At 50.5% G+C, this 27,687-nt stretch overlaps 7 protein-coding genes across 7 annotated transcripts; 4 read left to right on the top strand and 3 right to left on the bottom strand.

Moving 5' to 3' along the window:
• Positions 1–589: 589 nt before the first annotated feature.
• URA5 (orotate phosphoribosyltransferase) lies at positions 590–1,397 on the top strand (the record flags this gene model as incomplete). The annotated part of the gene is made up of 2 exons (XM_026757314.1): positions 590–858; positions 926–1,397. 2 exons carry the CDS (start codon positions 590–592, stop codon positions 1,395–1,397), a joined length of 741 nt encoding a protein of 246 aa, XP_026610343.1.
• Positions 1,398–6,536: 5,139 nt separating this feature from the next.
• On the top strand, positions 6,537–14,175 carry ags2 (alpha-1,3-glucan synthase Ags2; the record flags this gene model as incomplete). Its single annotated transcript, XM_026755811.1, has 6 exons — positions 6,537–6,887; positions 6,981–7,156; positions 7,219–13,206; positions 13,263–13,468; positions 13,552–14,062; positions 14,127–14,175. The coding sequence occupies 6 exons, from the start codon at positions 6,537–6,539 to the stop codon at positions 14,173–14,175; spliced, it is 7,281 nt and encodes a 2,426-aa protein (XP_026610342.1).
• Positions 14,176–14,947: 772 nt separating this feature from the next.
• luA (3-isopropylmalate dehydratase LEU1) lies at positions 14,948–17,380 on the bottom strand (the record flags this gene model as incomplete). Its single annotated transcript, XM_026755364.1, has 3 exons — positions 14,948–17,074; positions 17,124–17,230; positions 17,281–17,380. 3 exons carry the CDS (start codon positions 17,378–17,380, stop codon positions 14,948–14,950), a joined length of 2,334 nt encoding a protein of 777 aa, XP_026610341.1.
• A 922-nt stretch (positions 17,381–18,302) lies between these two features.
• AAD14 (aldo/keto reductase) lies at positions 18,303–19,457 on the bottom strand (the record flags this gene model as incomplete). Its single annotated transcript, XM_026755073.1, has 1 exon — positions 18,303–19,457. The coding sequence occupies one exon, from the start codon at positions 19,455–19,457 to the stop codon at positions 18,303–18,305; it is 1,155 nt and encodes a 384-aa protein (XP_026610340.1).
• Positions 19,458–20,216: 759 nt separating this feature from the next.
• CDV56_101097 (UDP-N-acetylglucosamine--dolichyl-phosphate N-acetylglucosaminephosphotransferase) lies at positions 20,217–21,794 on the bottom strand (the record flags this gene model as incomplete). Its single annotated transcript, XM_026754716.1, has 3 exons — positions 20,217–21,197; positions 21,253–21,433; positions 21,550–21,794. The coding sequence occupies 3 exons, from the start codon at positions 21,792–21,794 to the stop codon at positions 20,217–20,219; spliced, it is 1,407 nt and encodes a 468-aa protein (XP_026610339.1).
• A 469-nt stretch (positions 21,795–22,263) lies between these two features.
• Positions 22,264–23,516, top strand: CDV56_100833 (putative nuclear pore protein (SEH1); the record flags this gene model as incomplete). Its single annotated transcript, XM_026754452.1, has 3 exons — positions 22,264–22,449; positions 22,508–23,345; positions 23,410–23,516. The coding sequence occupies 3 exons, from the start codon at positions 22,264–22,266 to the stop codon at positions 23,514–23,516; spliced, it is 1,131 nt and encodes a 376-aa protein (XP_026610338.1).
• A 538-nt stretch (positions 23,517–24,054) lies between these two features.
• Positions 24,055–25,518, top strand: CDV56_100515 (putative proline permease; the record flags this gene model as incomplete). The annotated part of the gene is made up of 1 exon (XM_026754134.1): positions 24,055–25,518. The coding sequence occupies one exon, from the start codon at positions 24,055–24,057 to the stop codon at positions 25,516–25,518; it is 1,464 nt and encodes a 487-aa protein (XP_026610337.1).
• Positions 25,519–27,687: the final 2,169 nt, after the last annotated feature.

The following is a 27,687-nucleotide window of genomic DNA, read 5'->3' as shown; positions in this document are numbered from 1 at the left end:
AACATAGGGCCATAACCTGAGAGAATCGGGAAGCGCCAAGTGTCCAATTAGGATGGCTCAGGGGCCAACTATATATAGGCTGACTAAGTCGGGACGCTAAACCTAAACGGGATGGAATCCTGACACCTTTCCGCTGGAGAGGCCGGACTTCGGAGGACGTGGCCGGCACGTGGTTTCCACTTGAATACTCACTCTTGATGGGTCGAAATCTTTGATATTGAACTCTACCCCAAAATTCTGAGTAAAGCAACTCAATACTTTCCTTCGCTCCGAAATTCCGGTGTACGAAGTATAGTATGGGGGAGTGTTTGTACTCTGTAGCAATCCATCAGAGACAAAATACGGGGAGGCCCGATCGACACCTCAGGCCACTATCACCCCGCTGTTCTGCCCCTCCTTCATGGGCGGATAAGGGCAAAAGTAGAAAAAAAAAAAAAAATTAAAAAAGAAGCGCGTCCATCGAACCATACTCTGCATTCGTTGATGTAAAGACAGCTGGTTTATCTTCCATAATTATCTCTCATACACCTCTCAATTTCAATTACTAGTGTCAATTTCTACTATTTCAATCCCACCTGTTAATTCCACAATGTCGGCTTCCGTTCCTCCCCCGGCCGCCGATCAGGATTACAAGGCGACACTGCTCCCACTGCTGATCTCCAACAACGTCCTTTCTTTCGGCACATATACCCTCAAGTCCGGTCGTGAATCTCCCTACTTCTTCACTTCGTCTCTGCTTCACACTGCACCACTCCTCCGGGCCACATCTGCCGCTTACGCCAGCGTTCTGTCCGCCGAGCCTTTCGTGAAGACCGCCGCCGATGGCACGCCCAGCCCCAACTTTGATATTATTTTCGGGTACGTTCTTCCCCTGAAGCCTCTCGTATCCGCTTGAATGAAGCAGTACTTATCGGACCGATCATAGTCCTGCTTACAAGGGCATTCCCATCTCCGCGGCCGTGACCAACGAACTGGCCGTGCGCGACTCTCTCGCTGGAACCCACACCTGGGACAACGTCAGCTATTCGTTCAACCGCAAGGAGGCCAAGGATCATGGCGAGGGCGGAAATATCGTCGGTGCCCCCTTGAAAGGCAAGCGGGTTGTCATTGTTGACGACGTGATCACGGCGGGAACGGCCCTGCGCGAGGCTGTAGGCATCATCCAGAAGGAAGGCGGTATTGTCGCTGGTGTTGTTGTCCTGCTGGATCGTGAGGAGAGGGTTAGCGACGCAGAGTCTAAGAGCGCTGTTGGTGTTGCGCAGAGGGATCTTGGAGAGAGCATCCCTATCCGGGCTGTCATCGGTCTCCATGATTTGATTGAGAAGCTGGGTGATAAAATTGGGGAGAGCGAGATCCAGCGGTTGAAGGACTACAGAGCTCGCTATGGTGCCGAATAGATAGATTGAGGGATGTTATATATTGAATGATACCAACGAGTCTTGATGATATTTGTGGATTTTGATGCTCTTGATAAATAAAAGTCTACAATCTTTGCGTCACCAACCCTGTAAAGTCATCTATGCAGCGGTTGTGATCATCTCCCCTTGTTGTCTTCCAAGGGCTCGACGAAACTGGCCTCTTCGAGCTCTCCTCAATTATATATCTCGCTGGTTATTCATATGAAATCAACAGATTTGACTCCTGTACATTGTACACACCTTCCAGGACATACCATACTACATCCCTTTGTTTTCAAATTCCCAGCCATCTCGGGCAATGTTACAATGACGATATCTCGAACTCTAGGTACCTTGATACTCTCTGACATCATATGCCATCTGCTTTCAATAGACAACATCACCTGGGATGTACGGACTAGAATGTGAAACCACAGCGAAGGGATAAGTGGGGTAAAATCAGTCTGAAACATGCCTTTGCTCATGCTAATTAAATATGTCTCACGAACCATGGGGGTGTACTCACATTCCAGTCAGAACTCAAATACCTGAGGGAAATCATCTTCGACAGGGAAAAATATCCAGATCCTCATCATCTGGTGTATGCGATTCCAAGGGAGCATGACAGTGCATGTCAACCTCGATGAATGATGTACTAATACGGAGTTCTAAAGGCGAAGAATTTCCATCGATTTTAAGTGTCTCTTAAGGAGTGAAAGGGTGCTTTGGCAGATACCGTGAAGTATGATCAACGAAAAGTATCGCGCTAGTTCTCTACCATAGACTCATGGGAAGCCATCTACGCACTTCCACTTCTATCGCTCAATCTACATCGAATTCCTCCCGCTTGTGTGAACCGTGTATAATCACACTGTCCCTCGACAAAAATCAACGTAAGAGGTAACGCGTCAACCCCAAGACCCGATTATGATTGCCTAACTAGGACGACAACAAGATTTCCAACCAAAAGCCGGTGAAGAGAAAACTTTGATCACAAAGTCCTGAGTTTCCTCTTGCAGGAGATGACGCGAACAGGATCGGCGATCCCGTCCAGCGCTCAAGTCGGTGAGGATTGAAGTAGTGAAGAAAATGAGCTCCTGTCAGATAGCTTCCAAGCGGTCGGCTCGTTGGACTCGAAGAGGCAAGCAAGATATGACATGTGTTCGGAGTCGCTGACTAGGAGGTTACGATAACGCCGCTGCATATGATGTATCCATGTTGCCATGTGCCGAGGAAACCTACAGCGCTGCAAGTTTTTTTAATATCATGTTGAATAACAAGTGTTGGCATGGACGTGGGGCTTGTATGCGGGTTTTCAATAAATCATGGGGCCTGCGTCTTGCCATGAATTCTGGATTCCGTTCGATGCGCTCTACCTTTCGCTTCTGTCGATGGTCTTCGTGTACAGGATGGCTCCGACGACTCCATGAGTGAGCGAAATTTGCCACACTGGGAATTTCGAGCACGAGTGAGTGATATTCGCCATGACAGGTGCAGTTCTTCCTCGGCGTTATCGCGAGGGATATCTTAGCAAGCTGTGGATTTGCGGTGGTGAAAACATGGGCCAGGTTTACAATAAATCGAGTGCTCATGAGTAAGTCTACTTCTCCTAAATTTCTCCTATTGCTCGAAAGTCGGAAACATAAGGGTCAACAAGCTCGCTTCGTGAGCGGAGGCGAAGACATATCTTGCCTGAGAACCCACGAGCGAAAAGGATAATTCCAAGAATTTACCGGACTGACTGTTAATCGACTCAGCAGGTGTCATCGTAAATCCTCGCAGTCCCTGGTCCATGTCATATGTAGGAAAGTCTGTTGGGATTGTACACGCAATGATCTGTGCTACGCTGCAAAGCATAGGACAATGCGATGATCCCGGCATCGATCATGTTCATGCCGCTGATAAGACCCTTGTAGTGATCACCCGAGGGCCGAAAATCAGTGAGCAATGGGTGAGATAGATAGTAGGTCTATATTAGTATCTACCCAGGTAGCTAGGTACTTACGTAGAAAGATAGATGTTACGGAGCGGTCTGACTATTGCTACCTAACTATCAGAGAGGGAACTAAGGTACAGAATATTTATGAGCAGCCTATCAGAATATCAGACTAGCATTTTAAGGTTGACCTAGTTCGGCATCAAAGCGTGGATCATCCGCCGTCCAGGTCTTGGCGCCCCACTGTGAGTTATGTTGCTCGATTGAGTTTATTACTGTAAAGTGTAGGTAGCAGAGCAGTTATCAGTAATCCATTCAGCCGGCTCACAGTGAGAGTCATGGCAGCGATTCCCAGAATTGATCATGTAGTATACATGCGAAATTTCATTGGCAGCTTCGAACCCAAAACGCCACAATACAGGTAACCATACGGAACTACTGATTCTAGAAGCAAGGGTGACGATCCACTGCAGAGCGCAAAGTTTCTCCATACTCACCTCCGGATACAGAACTTACTTTGTGATATGACTAATATATCCATCTCTCCAACTGAAGTTAGATTAGTATCGGAAGGGAGATATGTTTTCATCAATGAAGTGTGCCATAATGCACAGCCAAGGTTCTAGCATTAGTACGGAGTAATAGTTTTCAAGTCTCTTTGAGTAGCCAGCAATATGAGCTGCTGCGGTTGTAAGCGACGCATGGGCAAGTTTGTCTGCACGAACAAACTCAACAACCTCTGTAGTAGTCTTCATCCCTATCTCAGTGTCCTTTTGTTTTTATATTGGATTTATGTAGAACCCAGGGCTATTTGAATAGCACCCCAGATCTTCAACCATCTCCTTGAGTATATAATTACTTCTAATATCTCCTTACTGGACTGACAATGACACTGGCATCTTTCTCTCCCTTGAACGAGGTCATAATGACTCGAGGAAATCGAACTGAGACAAATATGACCTGCCTTGAGACATGTTCGAACAACTTGACAAGGGTTGCTTAGAGCTGCAAATCGCAATATCCTGAAATTATAACTGCTATCATCCCTTGGGCACTACTCAAGCAAGGAAAACTCTAATAGCGGATTGTCAGTGCCCCGACTGCCCGTGTGTCTATCCATCCTTAGGCGTGTAATTTACAATGGCCCGATGAGTAAACGTTCCCAGTACGCTGATGCATGAAGCTGAAGCATCCAATCTCTGCCACGACATAGAAAGAAGGATGCGGATAGGCTAACAGGCAAAGCTGTAAGAGATAGACTAATGCCCATTATGGCAAGATATTGATTGTCTACCGCCTGATCATGGTTGTAGACAAGACAGCTCTTACTACATCTATGCTCTAATGCTGATATTGATCGAGATAGGCACGCATCGACCAATTAGGCCGTCGTGTGATTGGCATCCTGGTGATCAGATATCAGAGAGAGCAACGCTATCTAACAATCAAGATGATATCCGATTTGGATGCTTCTCGGCCAGTCAAAGCTTTCGCGTATCAATCTATATCGGGTGCCGAGTGTTAGCTCAGAGCTATTATCCGCATTCTGCATGCTTAAGCGAAAGGCTGAAGGTATATCTATGATATGTTGAAGTGCTCCAAGCACGCAATTGGTAGGAGATAGCTTGCAATTGAGAAAAAGTCATGGCCTGTGTTACCACAATCCATAACCAGGATACCGGGTGCATCAAAGTTGGCTTCCACAGGCGCTATTGACTCCGAGGATCCTCAGCGAGCACATATCAGATCATAATCACATAGCTGCCTGATCCTCAAACTCTTTAGCAGCAATCTAGATGTTGAACAGTGCATGATCTTTTTTTGACCACCAACTTGTGCATTGCGAGTGGATGTGCTCTCAGCCCTGCAGCGACAATGAGCAGCCAATACCCAGTCGATGGGAAGACACGAGCCTTTTCCTTTGTTTACGAAGATGGAAGTATAGTTCGATATCACTAAGTACCTTGGGTACTATCAGTTTGACGATAGATCGGACAGAAGTCGAGCCACAGCCACAGCTTCCTCCCAATTAACCACCATGATCCTACATGATATTCTCTCAGAGAACACCATGTACTCCGTAGCAATCAATCATCTGATGCAGCATGCCAAAGTCATTAAGCAAGTATCTAATCAACATACAGTGCAAAGTAGACAGAGGTAGATGAGAATAAAAAAAGAGAAACCCCACTAAACATGAGAGGATCGGCGTACCCACTTGCCCCCACTGGTGAGTACAGTACCCACTACTGCCTACCTAGGTACCTCAGGTGTCTAACTGTAGGTGCATACATGCAGACAAAACAGAACAGTCATCATACTGACTTTCCTCCTTCCTTCATCATCTTCCTCGCAATCACCATCACTATTTCGGCCTCGCTTCCTCTGCTCAACTCTGACACAGTCTCCACTGCTCAATTTTACTCCACCATAATGGCGTTAGCTTCACAGGGGGTAGATGATCTGCCCGAAAATCAATCATATCATGCAGGAAGTCGATGGCTGGTTCTGGGAACCGAGCAGGAGGTCCCGAATCTCAACAGCACGATTCGGAGACAGGACCATTTCTTACCTGCTTCTCTCTTCCCGTCTCTCTCTCCCTCTCGGCTATCTTTTCTTACATTTGTCTTTCTGTCTGCATGTTAGCTGCATTTGCCATCCGTCTAACGAGTATCATGCAGGAGCGTCAGTAAATAGTCAAAGGGAAGGATAGTTGTCGTCCTGCTTTGCTTGCTCGCTCCGACGATCTTGGCTCGCAGACTCATTGTCTGGACATTATTCTGACCAATACTCGGTTTGCCTGCTGGGCTTCTCGATCCGAGGTAGATTTCCCTTGTGCATGTTGTCGGACAAATTTCTCTTCCTTCTTGATCACTCTTTCTATTGACCTCTCGACTATCTCCGCGTCCTCAGACTATTGCTGGCGCCACTGTCCCCCTTTTCATTCTCCTCGAGCCTAATCTCTCAACTGCAATTGGTTGACGTTAATTTTCAATAAATTTTCGAGAGGATAAGAAAGAGGAAACTGACAAAGAGTTGGTTGAGAGAGCGAGCATCACCTAAGCTATCTCATCGGTCCCTTCTCTTTCCCAGCTCTTGTCTAAAATACTCTTCCGAGAGACCTTCTTCGATCCTTGAACCACATGCTGCTCTCATAATACGATAGCACGCGTTTCATTGTACGGCCGTCGGTCGACTTGAACATGAGTTGGAGGCTTGTGGGTTCGTTGCTTGCGTTCTTCGCAGCAACCGCAATAGCATGGCCTTACGACGAGGCTCTTGTTGACTACAATCTCAACACGAACAAGCAAGCGACCAATCCTGCTGAATACTCTACGGATGGACCTGGCCACAGGTACACACCGTCGCCTGACAATTGGCGTTTCCCCATGTACACCCTCTTCCTGGACCGTTTTGTCAATGGTGATCCAACCAACGATAACATCAATGGCACCCTCTTCGAGCATGATCTGAACTCGAACCAGATGCGTCACGGGGGTGACGTCGTGGGCTTGATTGACACGCTGGATTATCTCCATGGAATGGGCATCAAGGTACATTTCCGACTCTCTTTTACCCTTGCTCCGTCTCCGTTCACTTTCTCTGCCGGGAATAATCTGGATTCTTTGCTAATATCCACCTATCAGGGCATCTATCTGGCAGGCACGATCTTGATCAATCAGCCCTGGGGTTCAGACGGCTATTCAGCTCTAGACACTACCTTGCTCGATCAACACTTTGGGAATATCCAAACCTGGAGGGACGCAATTTCGGAAATTCACCGACGAGGCATGTATGTCATTTTTGACAACACAATCGCTACGTAAGCAATGTCCACACTCATTCTGCAGTAATTGCTTGTACTAACCTGTGTCCCTCGCCTAGAATGGGTGACTTGATTGGTTTCGAAGGATACCTGAATACCAGTACCCCTTTCTCCGTCAAGGAACACAAGGCACTTTGGAAGACTGACCGCCACTATGTCGATTTCCACTTTGGAAATGATTACAACAAGACCTGTGACTACCCTCGCTTCTGGAACGAGACTGGCTGGCCAGTCGACCAATCCGTCAGAGACCAATTGAATGGGTGCTACAACAGTGACTTTGACCAATACGGTGATCGAGAGGCTTTTGGTGTCTATCCAGACTGGCAACGTCAACTGGCGAAATTCGCTTCCGTTCAAGATCGTTTGCGCGAGTGGAATCCCAGTGTCAGACAAAGGTTAACTCGCCATTCCTGCATGATTATCGAAGCCCTTGATATTGACGGCTTTCGGTATGACAAGGCCACGCAAGCCACCGTGGATGCCCTGGGAGAGATGTCGCTCGCTTACAGAGAATGTGCTCGTAAGGTTGGCAAGAACAATTTCTTCATTTCTGGCGAGATCACTGGAGGGAACACCTTTGGCTCCATCTACCTTGGTCGTGGTAGACAGCCCAACCAATACCTGGACTCTGCCATGGATGCAATGAACATGACCAATTCATCAGACCACCAGTACTTCTTGCGCGAGCATGGCCATGAGGCTATCGACGGAGCAGCCTTCCACTACTCGATATATCGCTCCCTGACTCGATTTCTGGGCCTAGACGGTAACCTAGCAGCAGGCTATGATACCCCAATTGACTGGACTGATGCCTGGAACTTAATGGTTATATCCAATGATATGATCAATGCTAACACTGGCAAGTTCGATCCTCGACACATGTATGGTGCCACAAATCAGGATGTTTTCCGATGGCCGGCCATTGAGTACGGTGTGGAGCGACAGCTCCTTGCTTTGTTCATCACAACTCTGCATCTTCCTGGCGTCCCACTTCTTTTGTGGGGTGAAGAACAGGCTTTCTACATCTTGGATGCTACGGCCTCCAATTATATCTATGGACGTCAAGCAATGTCACCCGCCACAGCATGGAAGACCCATGGCTGTTTCCAGCTGTCGCCGTCGCAGTACTACAACTGGCCCATCCAGAAGGGTCGCCAGGGTTGCCACGACGAAACGGCCACGTACGATCACCGTGATCCTTCCCATCCTGTCCGGAACATTATCAAACATATGTACCAGATGAGACAGAACTACCCTGTCTTGAACGACGGATGGTGGCTACAGAAGCTATCCAAGCAGACGCGTGAAATCTATCTCCCGGGCTCAAACAACACTCCCACCGAAACTGGCATGTGGTCAATCCTAAGAGACGTGACCCCAGGTATCCAGAGCCTTGGCTCAGACAAGGACGATCAACCGGTGTGGCTAGTATACCAGAACGAAAATCACACCGTTGACTACAAGTTCGACTGCGGCAGCAATGACTCTGCCTTGATTGCTCCGTTCGCCTCAGGAACCACAGTGCGAAATCTGTTTTATCCACATGACGAACACGTGTTAAAAGATGGTCCAAAGAAACTTGGATTGAATGGCTCCACGGACGTCAATGGCTGCCTCGATAGTCTAACTCTCAAACCCTTTGAGTTCAGAGCCTATGTCCCAAAGAAAAGATTCATTGCTCCCCGTCCCACGATCACTCAGATCACGCCTGGCCACGATACCCCCTTACTCTCGAAGGTTGCGCCTGATCAGGCTGAAGAAATAGATGTCAGCATCTACTTCTCAGCAGAAATGAACTGCGACTCTGTCACAAAGTCGATCACGCTGAATTCGACGACAGAATCTGGAAAGACGCCTTCTGTTGACAGCAAAAGTGCAAGCTGCAAGAATATCACAGCAACTGAGACGCAATGGACCGGTCAACTTCCAAGTGTCTGGGTTTGGGCTGGAAAGTTGACTGGTGTGTATAACGGGATTCACCGGTTGACAGTCACAAACGTGAGCGACTCCGCTGGGACGAGCACAACAAATGCCGTTGACCATTTCTTGTTCCGTGTTGGCCAAAGTGACAATCCCATGGTATTCACCTCGGCCAATTATTCCAGCAGCCTGTTGCATGAGCACGACAATGGCACGCTCTTCATCCAGCATCATGCTGCCGGTGCCGACAAGTATCGCTATTCCACCAACTGGGGGAGTTCATTTTCCGATTGGATGGACTACAAAGGCGGCAATGAGACAATCTCCGAGCTTCCCTGGTCTGGGACCAAGAAGCAGAAATGGCAGGGAAAGCATGTGCGCGTTGAGTATTGGAGCAAGTTGACTGGGAGCAGCGACTATGTTCAAGAAGGAGACTCTGGTTGGGACTCCAACCGCCCACGGCGCTTCCCTCACCTCTTCTTCAACGGGCCGCATAATCAGTACGGCTACGATGCTGGACTGGACAACGCGGTTCAGCTAGGAGATGATGGACTGTGGAGATTTAGATTCGTGGCTGAGTGGCCAGCGCAGGGCCAGTTCAACGTCTGGGGCATCAATCCTGATGGCCAACCTGACCAAAGTTTCGTGTTTGGTGATGCAGATAGGGACGGCGTCCTAGATCGCTTGCCTCCCTCTTCGCTCAGTGCCACACTGATCAACATCACTGACCACCCGCCAGCGCCTCATCTGGCATGGGTCCTTCACCTGGATGATTCGAGTCTGAAGTTCCGACTCGAGCCAACGGGCTCCAGGGTAGTTCAGATGACTGTTTTCTTCCTCCTTTGGCTTATACCAATTTTGACGGCTGCCGCGTGTGTATACGGCTTCATGAAATCATTCTACCAAGTCAAATTCAACCAAGTCGGGGTCAGCGAGAAGAAGACGCTTGTACCATTATGGCTCCGGAGAAGGATCAAGCGCGAAGCTCTCGAAGATGGTGAGCCTATGAATCCTCTTGTGCGTTTTGCAAACAGATCAGGCTTTCTCCAAAGTAGGTCTGCGTTCAATGAAGCAGCATCGCAGCGGAGGACTGTCCTGATTGCCACAATGGAGTACGACATTGAGGATTGGGCGATCAAGATCAAAATTGGCGGTCTAGGCGTCATGGCACAGCTTATGGGCAAGAACCTGGGACACCAGAACCTGATATGGGTCGTCCCTTGTGTGGGTGGCGTTGATTACCCTGAGGATCAGCCGGCTGAGCCGATGTTTGTTACTGTGCTTGGGAACTCGTACGAGGTCAAAGTGCAGTACCATGTCCTCAAGAACATTACTTATGTTCTCTTGGATGCACCCGTCTTCCGCCAACAATCCAAGGCCGAGCCGTATCCTGCTCGAATGGACGATCTGGATAGCGCTATTTACTACTCTGCCTGGAACCAGTGTATCGCACAGGCAATCAGGCGATTTTCCATCGACCTGTATCACATCAATGACTATCATGGCTCGATTGCTCCGCTCTATCTGCTACCGCAGACTATCCCTATTTGCTTGTCCCTTCACAACGCCGAATTCCAAGGACTATGGCCAATGCGAACCCAGAAGGAGAAAGACGAAGTCTGTTCGGTGTTCAACCTGGACTTTGATGTGGCAAGCCGCTACGTCCAATTTGGTGAGGTCTTCAACATGCTTCATGCCGGCGCAAGCTACCTTCGGCTTCATCAGCAAGGCTTCGGTGCCGTAGGTGTCTCAAAAAAGTATGGAAAGCGCTCTTATGCCCGGTATCCGATCTTCTGGGGACTGAAGAAAGTTGGGAACCTGCCGAACCCCGATCCTTCAGACACAGGCGAATGGAACAGGGAGCTGGCTAGGCAAAGTGACATCCAGGTTGATCCAGCTTACGAGGCCAGCCGTGGAGAATTCAAGCGTCAGGCACAGGAATGGGCGGGCCTGGAACAGAATCCCAATGCAGATCTTTTGGTGTTCGTCGGAAGATGGTCCATGCAAAAGGGTATTGACCTTATTGCAGATGTCATGCCTGCAGTCCTGGAATCCCGGTCTAACGTTCAGTTGATCTGTGTTGGTCCGGTTATCGACCTCTACGGCAAATTCGCTGCATTGAAGCTCGATCGTATGATGAAATTGTACCCTGGACGTGTGTTCTCAAGGCCGGAGTTCACAGCACTTCCGCCATTCATCTTCTCAGGCGCTGAATTCGCTTTGATTCCATCCCGTGATGAGCCCTTTGGGCTTGTTGCGGTGGAGTTTGGTCGCAAGGGTGCTCTTGGTATTGGTGCGCGTGTTGGTGGCCTGGGTCAAATGCCTGGTTGGTGGTATAACGTTGAATCTACAACAACATCGCACCTTCTCCATCAATTCAGACTCGCTATTGGTAGTGCATTGAGCTCGAAACCCAAAGTTCGAGCCATGATGAGGGCACGGTCCGCGAAGCAACGCTTTCCTGTTGCTCAGTGGGTGGAAGACCTTGAAATCTTGCAATCCACTGCGATTCGCATTCACAGCAAAGAACTGGTGAAGTCAAGTGGACAGCCATTGACGCCATCCGGGTATAACACCCCGAGTGGAACGATGACGCCTCCAGTTGCAGGAAATCTGACTCCAACGGGCATCCAAACTCCTCCTTTGGTCCATTCGCGGGAACCAAGCATCTCAAACGCCAGTCGTCTCAGCGTCCTCGGCCCCCAGCAACGAAACACAATTGTATACAGCCGCGACCCAAGTCCTGGAATGACCGAAAAGCCCAAGTCAGGTCTTAGCCGGCAGCTATCCCTCGGAGTAAGAGCGGGGCCTGGACATCTGGAGCGCCGCGGCCGTCGTAAGCTGACGAAGACGCACCAAGCGGGCAGCGACGATAATCAGAACTCAACAACTGATGTTGAGTCAAGCAGCGATGACGACATTATTCCTAGCTACTACGGCGACGACGAATATACTCTCACACCCGAGCAAGCGGAAGCAGGGCGACAAATGGAAATCTCCCAACAACAAGGGCATCATGCCGTGTGGACCCCCCGGGACTTCTTCAGTCGAAGACATTCAAGTCAAACGTCTATCGCTTTCAGTACTCCCCTGTCCCCAACCAGCACTGGAGTTGCAGAAGCCGATGACACTATTTTGCCCTCTGCTCGGCGGATTCTGGAGCCTGCTAACCCGAGCCACCGCCTTAGCAGTGCCTCTGTGCTCTCGGTAGATTCGATCGTCGGTGCCAAGCGAGATTATAAGCTCCAGAAGGTCGATCCTTTCTTCACGGACAGTACCGGCGAGTTTTACAGAATTTTTGAGAAGAAGTTAGAGACGTTGAATGGCTCAAACAGTGAATCACAGCTCTGCATCGAGGAGTACCTTGTCAAGAGCGAGAAAAAGTGGTTCGATAGGTTCAGGGATGCCAGACTAGGTCGCAACCAGTCTCCTGCTTCTTCCGTTTTCCACGTCAAGCGAGATACTTCGCCCAATGATTCGGCTTCAAATGAAAGGGGGACGCGTGAGAGCGACAGCGATGCAAACAAGGAACATGATGAGTTTTTCTTAGGAACCAACTATGTTCCCCCGACAGGCCTGAAAAAGTGGATGCAAGTGCGGATTGGTGACTGGCCTATCTACTCGATATTCCTTGGATTTGGACAGATTATTGCGGCCAACTCCTACCAGATCACCCTGCTCACCGGGGAAGTGGGCCAGACACCGGAAAAGCTCTATGGTATCGCAACAACTTACTTGATTACATCGATCATCTGGTGGTTTTTCTTCCGCTACTTCAAGTCAGTGGTAGTCCTTTCGGTTCCATGGCTGTTGTATGGCCTTGCGTTTGTCATAATCGGGGTCGCGCACTTCGAAAGCAACTTATTCAGTCGCGGCTGGATCCAGAATGTGGGAAGCGGACTGTACGCTGCTGCCTCATCTAGTGGCTCCATCTTCTTTGCGCTGAATTTCGGTGACGAGAATGGAGTGCCTGTCAAGCAGTGGGTTTTCCGTGCATGTGTCATTCAAGGTACCCAGCAGGCCTATGTGATCGGCCTGTGGTGTTGGGGAACCAGCCTTGCTCAAGCAAACAACAGCGGCATTGTCAATCCTCAGGGTGATATAACCAACACTTGGAAGATAACGTACGTTTGATGCCTTTATTCTATCTATTGTCACGATTCGCTAACTGATGTTCTAGCGCCATTTGCTTACCCATCGCCGTCATCCTGTGGATTGTCGGTTTGCTTGTTTTCTTCGGTCTGCCGAATTACTACCGGCAGATACCCGGGAAAGTTCCTTCTTTCTACAAGTCCGTCTTTCGACGAAAGATCGTTCTATGGAACTTCGTTGTGGTCATCGTTCAAAACTTCTTTCTGAGTGCACCGTATGGAAGGAATTGGACCTGTAAGTCTTCGAACAGTAACAATGGGATATTGCAATATCCCCACGGACAATGGCTAACATTTCTCGCTTTCTCTCTACTACAGTTCTCTGGAGCTCTAAGAATGCGGAAGCCTGGCAGGTGGGAATTTTGTGTGCCTTTTTCTTTGGCGCTGTCTGGGCCGCGCTGCTGTACTTGTTTGGCTACCTGTCCAAGTCTCATAGCTGGATCATTCCAGTGTTTGCCTGCGGCTTGGGGGCTCCCCGATGGGCCCAGATGCTTTGGGGGACCTCAGGGATTGGGCTGTATCTTCCCTGGGCTGGCGGAGACCTAGGCGGGGCCCTTGTTTCTCGGTGTCTGTGGCTATGGCTTGGAGTCCTGGATTCCTTACAGGGCCTTGGATTCGGCATGATTTTGCTTCAGACCTTGACTCGGATGCACATCTGCTTCACTCTGCTGGCTTCTCAAGTGCTAGGTTCAATTGCGACCATCTGCGCCAGGGCGTTCGCTCCAAACAATATCGGTCCGGGGCCGATTTCACCGGACCTCACGGCTGGTGTCAGCTCGGTTGCCAATGCCTGGTTCTGGATTGCTATTTTCTTCCAGCTGCTAATCTGGTAAGCTCATTATCCTTCAATCATGGGCTATTCAGGCTCATAACTGACAAACGCTCTTCCGCAGCGCGGGTTTCTTGAGGTTCTTCCGAAAAGAGCAACTTTCAAAGCCCTGAACGACATATATCCCTCGACTTCCTGTCATGGAACAGTCTTGGCCTTGACGGCGACGCGAGCGTCCGTGACACTGCTTTTCATTTATGAAAATATAATGCCTATATACTCTGACATTATATCAGATGGTTGGTCATTTATCCGTTTCTAATGTTCTGGGCGGTTTCTTCTCTTCTGGTTTATAATGGGTGTACTATTTCAGCACTTTTGATCTGGCCATCAAACACAATCGCATATTGTGTACATTGATCACGGTTCGTCTTGCTACGGGCGAGCTTGTCTGACCTTTCTCCTTGGAGAAAAGCAGCGCATTGCATATTTGGCGATACGTCTATTAATGGGTTACAGTGGTTGCACGAATCATGGATGTCATGTCGTTCCTTTGTATGACCTGCCGATGCTTTTTGTCTCGCCTCCGGCTGGATGTGTCATGTATCATGAGGGAGAGTTTGTTTTCGTATCATGTCTGTTTCTTTGGATTACGACATCCATGCTCAATCAATGATTCTTCATCTGTACATTCAAAGCTACGGTCTTTGTATTGCAAATAGAACGATAGCATTAAAGGTATCCATATGTGGTATAATAGAAGCGAATAACAGTATTCCCGAAAGCCCGCCCAATGCATTGCAACAGAAATAAAAATCTCGAGGGTCGCAGTGGTCACAACAAAGCCAGCAGGTGCAACAAGACACCGTTTAAGTGGGGAACAGTATAACATGATTGCATGAACGGCCGTAAGATTTTTTTGCTGGGAGAAGAGAAAAGAAACCTTTACCACTCCAGAGGCTCAGTCTTGACATCTCCACGGTTGGTCTTGGGGACGGGCGCGGCCTGGATCATAGTGGCGCCGCCGCGGTTACCGCGCTTGAGGAAGCCGCTGCCGTCGAGCCAGGGGGTCTCGAGGGTGCGCTTTGACTCGAAGGCGCGGATCTTGTCCTCCATCTGGAGGGTGAGGCCGATGTCATCGAGGCCGTTGATGAGGCAGTGCTTGCGGAAGGCGTCGACGTCGAAGGAGGCGAGCTTGGAGCCGGCGGCGTCCTTGATCTCCTGGTTGACGAGGTCGACCTCGATCTCGCGGCCGGCGGTGGCCTCGGCTGCGATGGCGGCGAGGGCGGCCGGGTCGGAGATGACGACGGGCAGCATGCCGTTCTTGAAGGTGTTGTTGAAGAAGATGTCTGCGAAGGAGGGGGCGATGACGCACTTGATGCCGAAATCGAGGAGGGCCCAGGGGGCGTGCTCGCGGGAGCTACCGCAGCCGAAGTTGGGGCCGGTGACGACGAGGATCTTGGCGTAGTGGTAGGGGTCCTGGTTAAGGACGAAAGAAGGGTTTTCGGAGCCGTCGGCGGGGTTGTAGCGGAGTTCGTAGAAGAGGGCGCTGCCGAGGCCGGTACGCTTGATCGTCTTGAGGAACTGCTTGGGGATGATGGCATCCGTGTCGACGTTGGAGCGGTCCATGGGGGCGGCGATGCCGCGGAGGGTGGTGAACTTGGGGAGACCCGCGCTGGAGCCGGCAGCGGCCGTGGCAGCGGAGGAGTTGGCGTGCGGCTCGTTGTCGGCCGGCATGTCCATGATGCGGTCGAACTCGTCCTCCGTCGTGGGTTCCTCGTGCTGCTGCTCAATGTCCAGGTGGGGCTGGGCTTTGGCCAGCACGGGGCTGGCGGTCAGATGTTCGCGCACGTCGGCAAGGTGGCCGGCGATGGCGGCGGCGGCGGCCATGGCGGGGGACATGAGGTGGGTGCGGCCGCCGGCACCCTGGCGACCCTCAAAGTTGCGGTTGGAGGTACTGGCGCAGCGTTCCTGGGGGGAGAGGATGTCGGGGTTCATGCCCAGGCACATGGAGCAGCCGGCCTCGCGCCACTCGAAGCCCGCGTCTGTGAAGATGCGGTCCAGCCCCTCGGCTTCGGCCCGCTGCTTGACCAGACCGGAACCGGGGACGACCATGGCGCGCTTGATGTTGGCGGCAATCTTCTTGCCGCGGACGACCTTGGCCGCGGCGCGCAGATCCTCAATCCGCGCGTTGGTGCACGAGCCGATGAACACCTTGTCGACGGGGATGTCCTGCATCGGGGTGCCGGCCACAAGACCCATGTACTCGAGGGCGCGCTTGCAGGCGAGCTTGCGGTCCTCGTCCTCGAAGTCGTCGGGTCCGGGGACGACGCCCGTGATGGGGACCACGTCCTGTGGGGAAGTACCCCAGGAAATGGTGGGAATAATATCCTTGCCGTCGAGGACGACGGTCTTGTCGTAGACGGCGCCCTCGTCGGACGCGAGGCTCGACCAGAAGGCGACGGCCTTCTTCCACTCGGGGCTGTCGTACTTGGGGGCCAGGGGTCGGCCCTTGAGGTATTCGAAGGTGGTCGCGTCGGGGGCGATCATGCCCGCGCGGGCACCGGCCTCGATGGACATGTTACACATGGACATCCGGGCCTCCATGCTCAGGCCGCGAATGACGGAACCGCAGAACTCGATAACCGCACCAGTGCCACCCGCAGTGCCAATGACTCCGATAATGTGCAGGATCACATCCTTACTGGTCACGCCGGGAGGCAGCTCGCCGTCGACCTGAATGCGCATGTTCTTGCTCCGGCGGGTGAGGAGGGTCTGAGTGGCGAGGACGTGCTCGACTTCGCTCGTGCCGATACCGAACGCGAGGGCGCCGAAGGCACCGTGTGTGGAGGTGTGGCTATCACCGCAGACAACGGTGGTACCGGGGAGGGTGAACCCTTGCTCGGGACCGATGATGTGAACGATACCCTGACGCTTATCGCCCATGCCGAAATATGTGAGACCGAAATCTTTGACATTCTCTTCGAGGGTGGTGCATTGCAGACGGGAGTCGTTCTCCTCGATGAACTCTTCGACATTCTTGAAGTTTTTCCGCGACGAGGTGGGGATGTTCTATTGCTCAATTAGTGTTGATCCATACAAGGAGATGAGAAAAGCATACGTGATCAACTGTGACGAGGGTGCAGTCCGGCCTGCGGACCTTGCGGCCAGCATTCTTGAGACCTTCGAATGCTTGCGGGGAAGTCACCTCGTGGACGAGATGTCTGTCTGTGACCGGTTAGCTCTAAGACACTTGTGATAATTACGAGTCAACATACCGATATAGATGAGAAGGGTACCATCCTCCTGTTCATTGACGATGTGGTGATCCAGGACCTTGTCATACAAGGTCTTGGGCTTCTTGTCTGCGCCAGGCATGAGGGGCAAAGGCGAGCGGAAAGACTGGTAAAAGACAACAGCAACAACTCTCCTTCTTGACTGATCAGTAAGAAGAAAGGAGAAAGAATAGATACTTCAATGTAGTATAGATACTACTAATGACAATTATGATGACAATGCGACTCCAAGGAGCAACAGCAAACATTTTATCGGACGGTGGCCGCGATGTCGCTCGGTGACGATGAGGGGCGGATCCGACATCGGCCGAGTCAGCAGAGATTGGCTTGGCTGTGATTGGTTGGCCGAGGGGTATCCGGCTAAGAAAAATCCTCCGGTACCGGCGAGGACCGCTTAATCTCGGCAGTCACAACGAAACTCAATAATCGTTGTCCATGAGTAACGCGTGGGCTCTCATTGACCTGCCTGATCGAGGTATGGTCTGAGTCTATGCTTGTTTGCTTTTTGAAGCTACAGCTACATCGGAGATGCGAGCGTGTTGAGACCCTGGCCTTGACTCCTCCATCCATCTGGAACTCTGGAAGGCAGCTTGACAGCAAGCTAAGAGGTGTCACAGTGTCTCAGTTTGGTCCTATCCATGACGGTTCCAGTCGGAGCTCAGTGGATACGCTGTTCATGAGCGAATAATCGGTTCCACATTGGACGAGGTTTTATTGAAGGCGTACGAGCTCTTCAGTACGACTAATGGCTGTTGTATGACTGCAATAAGCAGGGAGATACTGTCGAAACATACTACCAGCGAGAGACAATGCAGTACATATCATAATGCAAGTGATATTCGAAAACTGATGCAGGGAGCTTGGAAAGGTTGAAGCTATGCTCTGGTGGACTATGATATACAAAGTGTCTTGTCTGTGTATGTAGCCTTTTCGAAGGATATGTGAATGTTCACTATGATTCTCAATGATCACATTATATACAATCAGACAACCCAGTCATCTATTCAAGCCTGCCCAATTGGCTTCGACTCAGTCTCGAAAGCAAATGGTGCATTGGCAGCCAGCAATCCCGTAGCTTTGCCAGTCACCTTGGGATCAAGTCCAATGAAGTTGTTGGGGAATCCAATATCCATTGGCTTCACACTCTCCAAGTACTCGATTTGCTCCGGTGTCAATTTGATGCTGAGCGCCTGGATGTTGTCGTGCAGGTGCTCGACCTTGCGCCCTCCGACGAGCGGGAACACATTCTGCGCCTTGGCCCGCACATACGCCAGCGCAATGGCCGTCACAGACTCGATACCATGCTCTGCGGCCACCTTCGCGAGAGCCTCACTCATCTTCACCTCGTCCTCCGTCTGCTCCTTGGCGCCGAGCATGCTGCGCAGACCCTCGCCCTTCTTCTTGCGCTCCTCGAGCGCCTTCTTGCTCTGGAACTTGCCGCTGCCCAGTACGTCCCACGGCGCCAGGGCCATGCCAAAATGCCGCGCCATGGGGATGATCTCGCGCTCAAAGTCCCGCAGCATCACGTTCCACCGGCCCTGGTAGACGCTGAAGGGGGTCTTGCCGTGCGCCCGCGCGTACGTGTTCGCCGCGCTCACCACCCACGCCGGCGAGTCCGAGATTCCCAGGTATAGCACCTTACCCTGCTCCACGAGGATGTGCAGACTGTCCATGATCTCCTCGATGGAGGTGGTGTGGTCCCACCAGTGCAGGTACAGGATATCGATCCAGTCCGTCTGCAGCTTCTTGAGCGAGTCGCGCACGCTCATGTGCAGACTGCGGCGGTGGTTACCGCAGTGATTGGGGGCATTTCCTTTACCGAGCGCGTGGGACTTGTAGTCGGTCGTGAACTTGGTTGCGAGCACCAGCTGGTCGCGGTTCTGGCGAGCGGCCATCCATTCTCCGATCCAGGTTTCCGATTGCTCGTCCTGGTAGTTGTTGGCGGTGTCGATGAAGTTGCCTCCGGCCTCGACGAAGGCATCAAGCAGCTTGAAGGAGGATTTCTTGTCCATTGAGCCCATAAATTCCGACCAGGCGTCTCCGATCGACATGGCACCGAGCTGCAGCGGAGACACGCGGATGCCCGCAGTCGAGGAGAGGATGCGATACCGACCAAGCTCGGTGCGAGGCTCGGGTGCTGGTCTGAAGATTTCCGACATGTTGAGGTTGTTGATAATAATGGAGAGGGTTGTCTTGAGTGAGGCTTGTATAGAATGACCGGTTCGAAAGTAAGGACCTTGGTCATGCTCTTATAATGGGCATCTTCGCCCCATTCTCTCCGCAACCTGCTGTCAATTGAGGAGCTCGAGTGACATGTGGATCTACGATTTCATCCCTCAGCAACAGGGAGAGCATATCTCCGTTAACACCGGCAACTGAAATGCTCCTCAATCGAGGTAAGTTTGGCGTGGCGAGAGCATTAGAGAGATACTAATGCGACCGGATGACAGCGGAGCGGAGATACCAGCCAGAGAGCAGATGATGGCCATGGAACCATCTAAGTACATCATAGTACCAAGAATGAAGAAGAAATCAAAACCTTACCACGGTAACTCCGTAGCCCGAGTAGACATCAAAAATAACGATGATGACGATGAAGCCTGGAGACTTAGGCTTACTGATCTGATCCCTAGTGGTGGGGCTGGATTTAGGCTCGGACTTAATTGTAAGCCTCTAAGCTATAAGCGTGATTATGATGATGATGATGATGACGATGATGATGATGGCCAAGCATCCTCGGACTTAGTGCTTGAAACGAGAGGATTTGAAACACTTAACAACAACATACTTTGGTGATGCGTTTATGTTGGTTTCTTCAGAACAGGCATTGATCCTAGAAGAGACTGTGAACAAATGGCGACGAATGCAAAGATGATCTAAAATACAACTTGTCTATTACTACAACACTAACGATAAAACTATACGCCGTATCCAAATGCTCGATTATCTTGCTGAAACACCAGCAACGCCAGACGATGTCGCACAAGCAAGCCCAAGACTCCACAAACGGTCTGAACGATCACCATGTGCCATGCCAGACGATCTTCCCGCATCGGTCCCATCCAGACCAGCCACAGATTCAGGATCGTCAGGTTGGTCGACTCGACGATCTCGCCCTTCTCATTTTTTGTAATGCGAATCAGTCTCAACCTGTGCAGGATCTCTAGGCCAGTGGCCACCAATGGGGCCGGAGGCACGGTCCACTCGGTCACCGACGCGTCCAACAGCCCGCTCATGGCGTTGAACTTGGGGAGTCGGTGACGGGGGCAGGGGATGATGTGGAAGAGCTGTGGAGTCGAGTACAGAAAGTTGAAGATCTGTGGGATGAAGAGCAGCAAGAGGGTTTTGCTGAAATGGCCTAGAATCCCCACCACCGCAAACACCATCCCCGCAAAGTAGCAGTAGGTATCGCCCACAAACACCTTCGATGGATACCAGTTGTGGCACAGCAAGGCCAATGAGACTCCGACGAAGGGGAGGAGGAAGTATAAAGAAAATAGATGCGAGTCGGTAGCCGGGTGCGGGAACGGTGTCATAGGTGCGACGTATAACAAATCATTCGCAATCAGCAGCACAGCAATCACGAGGGATTGCGCAACTTCCACTCCGTTGATCCCCGCCAGCATGTTGATGGCGTTGGGACAAAAAATGGCAATAGCGGCCATGTAGACGTAGTACAGCCATCCCAAGTCCATGAAGGCACCCAAGTACGGTTGCAGGGGCACCGGCACGACAACATGCGTAACACCAAAGTCCACAAAGTAAACAATGAGCATGGGGATTGCACCAAATGCAGGGATTAGGACTTTGTGTCTCCAGCGTATATCGAGCAGATCATCTCCTATTCCTAGTATGACAATACATTGCAATGACAGGAGCCCAGACAGATAAGACGCAAGCTTCAAGACGTCAGTTACCTAAGTGCGATGGGAGAACCGGCAAGGAGGGACAGACCTTGGAATGTGGAAAGCGATGAAGAAACCGGCCGTTCTCAACATGATCGAATTCAAGCACTACATCTCGATTACCACCACCCGAAGTGGCTGCAACGATGTCTTTATAAAAGGCAAAGGGAATGAAGAAGATGAGCGCCAGAAGGTACACGACAGCGCAAACAGCCCCCATCGTCTCCGGTCTGGCAAATCAGTTAGCATGACAACTTTCATATTTACCCTGCTAATCACCAATAACTCGAAGAGCAAGGATGAGGATCATCAAAGGGAAAAAGCAACGATTCGCACGTGTTCGTACATTTCAGGTCGTCTTGGCTTCGCCATGTCCTTGCCCTTCAAGCCAGCTCTCATAAAAACCGGTCCCAGCCATCGGATTAAGCTAAATGTCAACGCAAAAGCAACCGCGCTAAATGCAATGGATGCGATTAGAGGTGCGCCGTCCCCTTGAAGACTATTGACGATGATTCCAAGACCTGCTCCCGCCAGCACCAAGAGACGCCAGGTCTCCCGACGAGAAAGAGAGCTTGCAGATGCTGAGTTCATTGTCAGGGAAACAGCTTCGGCATCACTGTGTTGTATATTAGTACTGAGCGTGAGCTCCTGAGGATAAGAGGAGGATCAACTCCTGGCATTGCATCCAGGCGATGGATTGCAATCTGGCATTCTGGCTTCACACGGCCAAATGTCCGTTCTGCCGATCTTTTGAGACCGCCCGTGTAGCGGTGAGCAATTCACATGCTTAGCCGATCTCCAGTCAATCCGCAATAGGAAAAGTCTCGAATTCAGCTGCCCCCAGAAGATCTAATGACGATGATTGTTGTGATGGTGAGGATTGCTTCCGCCTAATTCACTGGCACCTTCTGGCTTATCTGTGTACATGGGTGGTTTGCTGCTCTGCTTCGATTGAAGTTGACGCGCTTGCCTGGATCTGCATTGTATTCCTGTCTGTCTGATCCAATTGAATGAATCTGTTCACCGGGATCCTTGACAAAGGACACCTGATCGGCCCGACATGTCCTCTGGATTCGCCGACTTCGATGCCGGCCATCGTGACTTGGTGACAGTGACCAAATTCAACTTTTATGGCAATCGCATTGTCACCGCTTCCTCTGACCACCGCATGAAGGTGTGGGATCAGAAAGATGGTGAATGGCAACTGATCGATACCTGGCGCGCTCATGACGCTGAAATCCGTGATGTAAGCATCCGAGGATTTCGTCGTTCCTGTTGCGCCGGCAAATACTCATCTGTGACAGGCTACGTGGAATGGTCCGTTTAGTGGCCAGCACATAGGCAGTGTAGGCGAAGACATGAAGTGCAAAATTTGGCAGGAAGACGTCACCCAACCACCCAATTCGGGGCGACGCTTCAGGTCGATCTTCCGTATGACGGCGCCGCAACGGCATCCGTTCGTTTCTATAGACTTTCGCAACATTGACCTTGAGACCTGGCTCGCTGTCATTACTCGGGACGGCTACCTCATGGTCATGGAACCCGTCAGTCCCGACTCCCTGGCGGACTGGCAGCCCCTGGATCAGTTTCGAGTTTGCACTGCGCCTCAACGCGGGGAGGAAACCAGCTTCAAAGTACAGTTTCACCATGATCCAACAGATATTACCCACTTAGTCAATCCGAGCTGGGACCGTAAGAGCCTCTCTCTTGTCGTCGCCGCGATGGACAGCGTCAAAGTATACCGCACCGACGCCAATCGTCGCTTCTACCACGCCATTGAATTGACTGGACATGGCGGGCTCGTCAGAGACATCTCCTGGGCTAATGGCTCTGTTCGAGGCTACGATCTCATTGCTAGTGGCTGCAAGGATGGTTTCGTACGAGTCTTTGAAATCTATACTTTGATGTCAAACAGTGGTTCTCAGAATGCTAATGGAAGACACGTCGAATCCCATACACAATCGCCCTCCTTGCGTGCCACCGCTCAATCAGGGATTGGGTCTGCTCTTGCAAAACGAACGCCTGAGTCGGTTACGGATCGTCCAGCGACTGGTGATTCGCAGTTCAAGCATTCATACAAGGAAGTTGCCTGTATCGATAGCAAACATCTCGATGTATGGCAGGTAGAGTTCTCCTACGCAGGTGAGTTTTTTTTTCACGCGCGCTCTTGAAAACCAACGTCTGGCATGCAACTGAACTGTTTTAGGCGACTGTCTCATCTCGTCCGGTGACGATGGCGCTGTCCGCTTCTGGAAAAAGTCCTTGTCGGGCAAGTGGCTCGAATACGCTGAGACCGATATAGACTATGAGTGAATCTGCCTTGTCTTCTGACGCTGATTGGCGACCGCAATCAACTGCTCATCGAGCTTTCATAATAGGGTGGCAGTTACGGAGTTGCTGCTCGGTGTTCTCGTGTTTATGCGTATCAGACAGGGTCTTATACTCTTCTCTTCTGTCCTTGTCTTCGTTAGACTATGATACCCGTCGATTTCTGCTTGCTTTTCCTTAAGGCTCGTCTTTTTCTTCTTGTCAATGTTCCGGTCGGGCTGATGGATTAGATTTCGTTTCGAACAAACTTACAATAGACACGCTGCATCGCACCTCGTCAACGGCGCTTGCTCCTTTCCTTTTTCGCAAAATAGGGATGAGAATGTCTTGTTTGACCCCGGCAGCTGTATGAGGCAGGAGTGATCATCCCTCATACGCACTAGATCTTCTGCCTGGTTCAGTCCCCCTCTAATGTATCTCATTCAACCTGGCAGACCTCCCGGCTTTCTCGATTTGTGCACCGTATCTTTACTCATGTTATGATACTCCCTCTAATATCTCCCGTTATTCTTAGCTGGAAATCATGGCAGTCGGACCGACCCTTGGAACAGGCCTCTTTATCGGAGCCGGCCAGGCGCTGGCCGTTGGGGGTCCTGCTTCCTTGCTCTTCTCCTATCTGTTCTTATCTGTTCTGGTATACTGTCTCACAACCGCGGTGTCGGAGATTGCAGCTCATATGCCCGCTCAAGATGGCACAATGGTCTCTCACAGCTACCGATACGCGTCAAAACAATTGGGCTTCTCCATGGGTTACCTTCGCTGGTATTCACTGTCGATGCTCATCCCGTTCGAAATCACGAACGCCATTGTCAGTCTTGGAATGGTGAATCCCTCGCCTACAGTCGCGCTTCGTGTCAGCATCCCTACTTTGATCATATTTGGCTTCAACATGCTCCCAGAGAGAACGTTCAAGAGGTCGCAAGCTGCTTTTACCTCCTTGAAACTGATCACGACCACGGGCCTCGTCATTCTCTCTATTATTTTTGCAATTCCAGGTGTTCCTCATTCTCCTGTTCAAGGCTTTCATTACTGGAACGAGCCGGGACCCATGAACGAATTCATATACAAGGGTCATTTTGGTCGGTTTCTGGGTCTGCTACAGTGCCTCTTGTATAGCACGATCGCCTTCATCTTCACACCGGAGCTCATCGTCCAGAGAATTGAACAACTTGATTCGGAAAAGCAAGCCAATATTCTCAGTGTATCCCGAATCGACATGATACATCTTTTCGTGCTCTACATACTCAACGCATTGGCCATGGGCGTGATGAGCCCCTTTAACAACCCGTCACTTACAAACCATGGGGTTGGCGCTGGGACCTCGCCTTATCTGGTGGCGATCAAAATGAGCGGAATTCCTGTTCTGCCAGTGGTCGTGACCGCGTTGATCTTCCTCTCGTCTGTGGCATCAGGCCGTTCTTTTCTCTTCACCTCGTCACGCACGCTGTATTCATTGGCTGAAGCTGGGCATGCCCCTGAACTTTTCAAGCGCCGCAACCGATGGGGCGTACCATATGTCGCAGTCATCACGTCGGCATTTTTCTCTGGTTTCGCATATTTATCCGTGATGACATCCAGCTCGGTAGTCTTCAATTCGCTGATGTACTTTATCACCACGTCCGGATGCATCTCCTGGGTGGGCTCGTGCATCGTCTATCTTCACTTTCGCAAGCAGACAGAAGCCTTAGGCTTCACCTCTGTGCACCGGGCCAGAATACAGCCTTATGGGGCGTACTTTGGCATTGTCACATGTACACTGTTACCTATTGCGAACACTTTCATCCTAGCGACTCCGTCGCAGCTGGCCGCGAGCAAGTTGCTTCCTGTGTACATTGGAATATCCTCCTTTTTCCTGCTCTACTTTGGCCATCATGTGGGCTCCGCCATTATTCGAAGACGGGCTAGGATGAAGGAAACCAGTATCGAGGAACCTGGAGATTGGGCTATAGAGCTTTCTTCTACATTGTTCAACGACAGGACAGAATGAGCAGATCCGCCCTGAGTAGCACAACACAACCCTTGAAAATTCATCGACCATAAGAACAATTTCGAGCGAGAGTGAGAGCCTTGGACATCGCATGACAGGCTGGCGCTTTTCAGTTGGGACTGTGAAGGTGTTGGACGTGCTCCCATTTTGTATGCCAGTTTGATATCCTTATTTATAATAGTGACCAGCAGGTAAATCAATTATTCTTTTTTCTAGCTCTAAAATGATGAGATTTATTGTTCTGTAATCAACTTCTTTCTTGTTTTTCCTCGGCAGTATAAAGAGGTCTGAAGCTGGCATTTCAATCGTACAAAATCCAGTTCAACTTCCAGTATACTACTGTGGCATAAAACCATGATCGCAGGCATCGAGCAACTTATTTCTAAGTTCTTTTGCTGGGGTTTCAAGTATGAAAATATCGATCAAAAAATGATTGCTCCGCACATGCAGCTTGATCTGTTCTGAATCTCCCAGCCACTCAATCTAGTGGCAAATTGAAATAGTACGGTGCAATGGATGCTCATTGTGTTTGTGCCGACTGCCTGAGGCAGAAAGGGAAGGATGAGGTTTCCAACATTCCGAAGGAACACCAGTATAAGGATTTTTCTCAACCGCAGTCTATGTTTTATTTTCGACGATGGCTTTCAAAACCATATATGCTACAAGGTGAGTGGATCTTTAAGACGGGATGAAAATCAAAACATGAAGGAGAAAAATCTTTGTTGCCATCGACAACCCGCTTTAGGAAGCGTCTGGGCTTTTAGTACCTACGCGGTGGGTTGGGCCATCTTTGCTAGCAGCGACAACAAGACAGGCAAATTCTGTTCCTTTGCTCCATTGCCATTTCAAATACGGAGTAATACCTTTTGATTTAGCCCCCATCTTTTCTTTTCCTTGTTTACTTCGAGAACTGGTCTCTTCTGCTGGAAAGCTTCAGGTCATTATTATTCTCTATTTAAGGCCACCAGACAGACAGACCAGATGACTACTTTTTTCTTCGCTGCCCTTCTCCCCTCTTCCTCATCAAACGCAGCTTTCCCCGAGGTTGCTCGATACACTGCTACAGCACATTAAACATGTCTTGTTACAGTGGAATTTGACAATCCTCATTGTTCATTTCTTTCTCTTCACTGGCTATATCTCTCTTTGTTCGCTTTTCTGTCGGTTCTTCTCTACCTGTTTCCTCTCATGCTCCGAGCAAGCGGCGAGATGTTCAGGAAGAGTAAGAAGCGATGAAGCAAGGGGGAGAAAGATGGTCGACCGATTCATTCGATGCTTTGCCCCCCGGAGTATTTGCTTTGCTAAGCTGTTCCCCTGAATCGTGCTGTTCTGTCTGATAGCTGGACGGCTCCCGGCTTACTCGCGGTCTAATGTCCCCGACACAGAGCGAGAGAGCGTTTTCCCTCAACCACTTCCCTGCATCATCTTCACTACGAATCTGTTCCCTCTGAATTATTGTCTGGACTGATGACTGATATGGGATCTTGGAATCACTATCTCACAAAATACTGGTGGCAATCCGCCAGATTTGCTGGAGTTTGCCTGACTCAGTTGGTGGTGCCTATCGGGCGATGTACAACACGCGGAAGAACCCTCCGTCTTCCCATTGCTCTCTCGCCTGACATGATCGCTCCTTTACTCTCTTTGCTAACCATCATTGATACTAACCACCGCTCTTCTTCCCTACAGTTTCTTTGGAATTTCTTTTCTTTGACTGCCTTGCTCTCTCATGGCTGAAGTAAAAAGACTTCACGTCCCTTGGGATGTTGGAGGTACTGACGGCAAGGTAGGAATTGCCTCATTCCTGGGCTGTTTGCCCGCTTAGGAAATGGTCATCAGAGTCAAAGGTCGAGTAGCTTGATTATTGGGCGAATTCTCCTTTTCTTTTCATTTCTATCGAGAATGGGATACGGCTGATCACTCACTCTCTCACATTTTCATCCACTCTCGATGTGATATGCCCTTTCTTCTCTTCTCCCGTCCCGTCTCTCTTTCTTTCTGCCACTTTCGGTTTCTTGGACCCTTCCCGCATGTCATGTGCATCCCCCGCTATCCCCAAAATGGCTCAGACCAACTACATTGCCCTTTCGGGACTAGTGCCTTCAACACTTACCGGAAACAGACAAGCGGGAGCTTACTGCCCAACCCCCCAGGCAGCCAGGCAACAAT

The sequence above is a fragment of the Aspergillus thermomutatus genome (assembly GCF_002237265.1).
Source record: "Aspergillus thermomutatus strain HMR AF 39 chromosome Unknown NODE_326, whole genome shotgun sequence".
Lineage (NCBI taxonomy): Eukaryota > Fungi > Ascomycota > Eurotiomycetes > Eurotiales > Aspergillaceae > Aspergillus > Aspergillus thermomutatus.
This window is presented reverse-complemented; position numbering and strand designations above follow the sequence as displayed.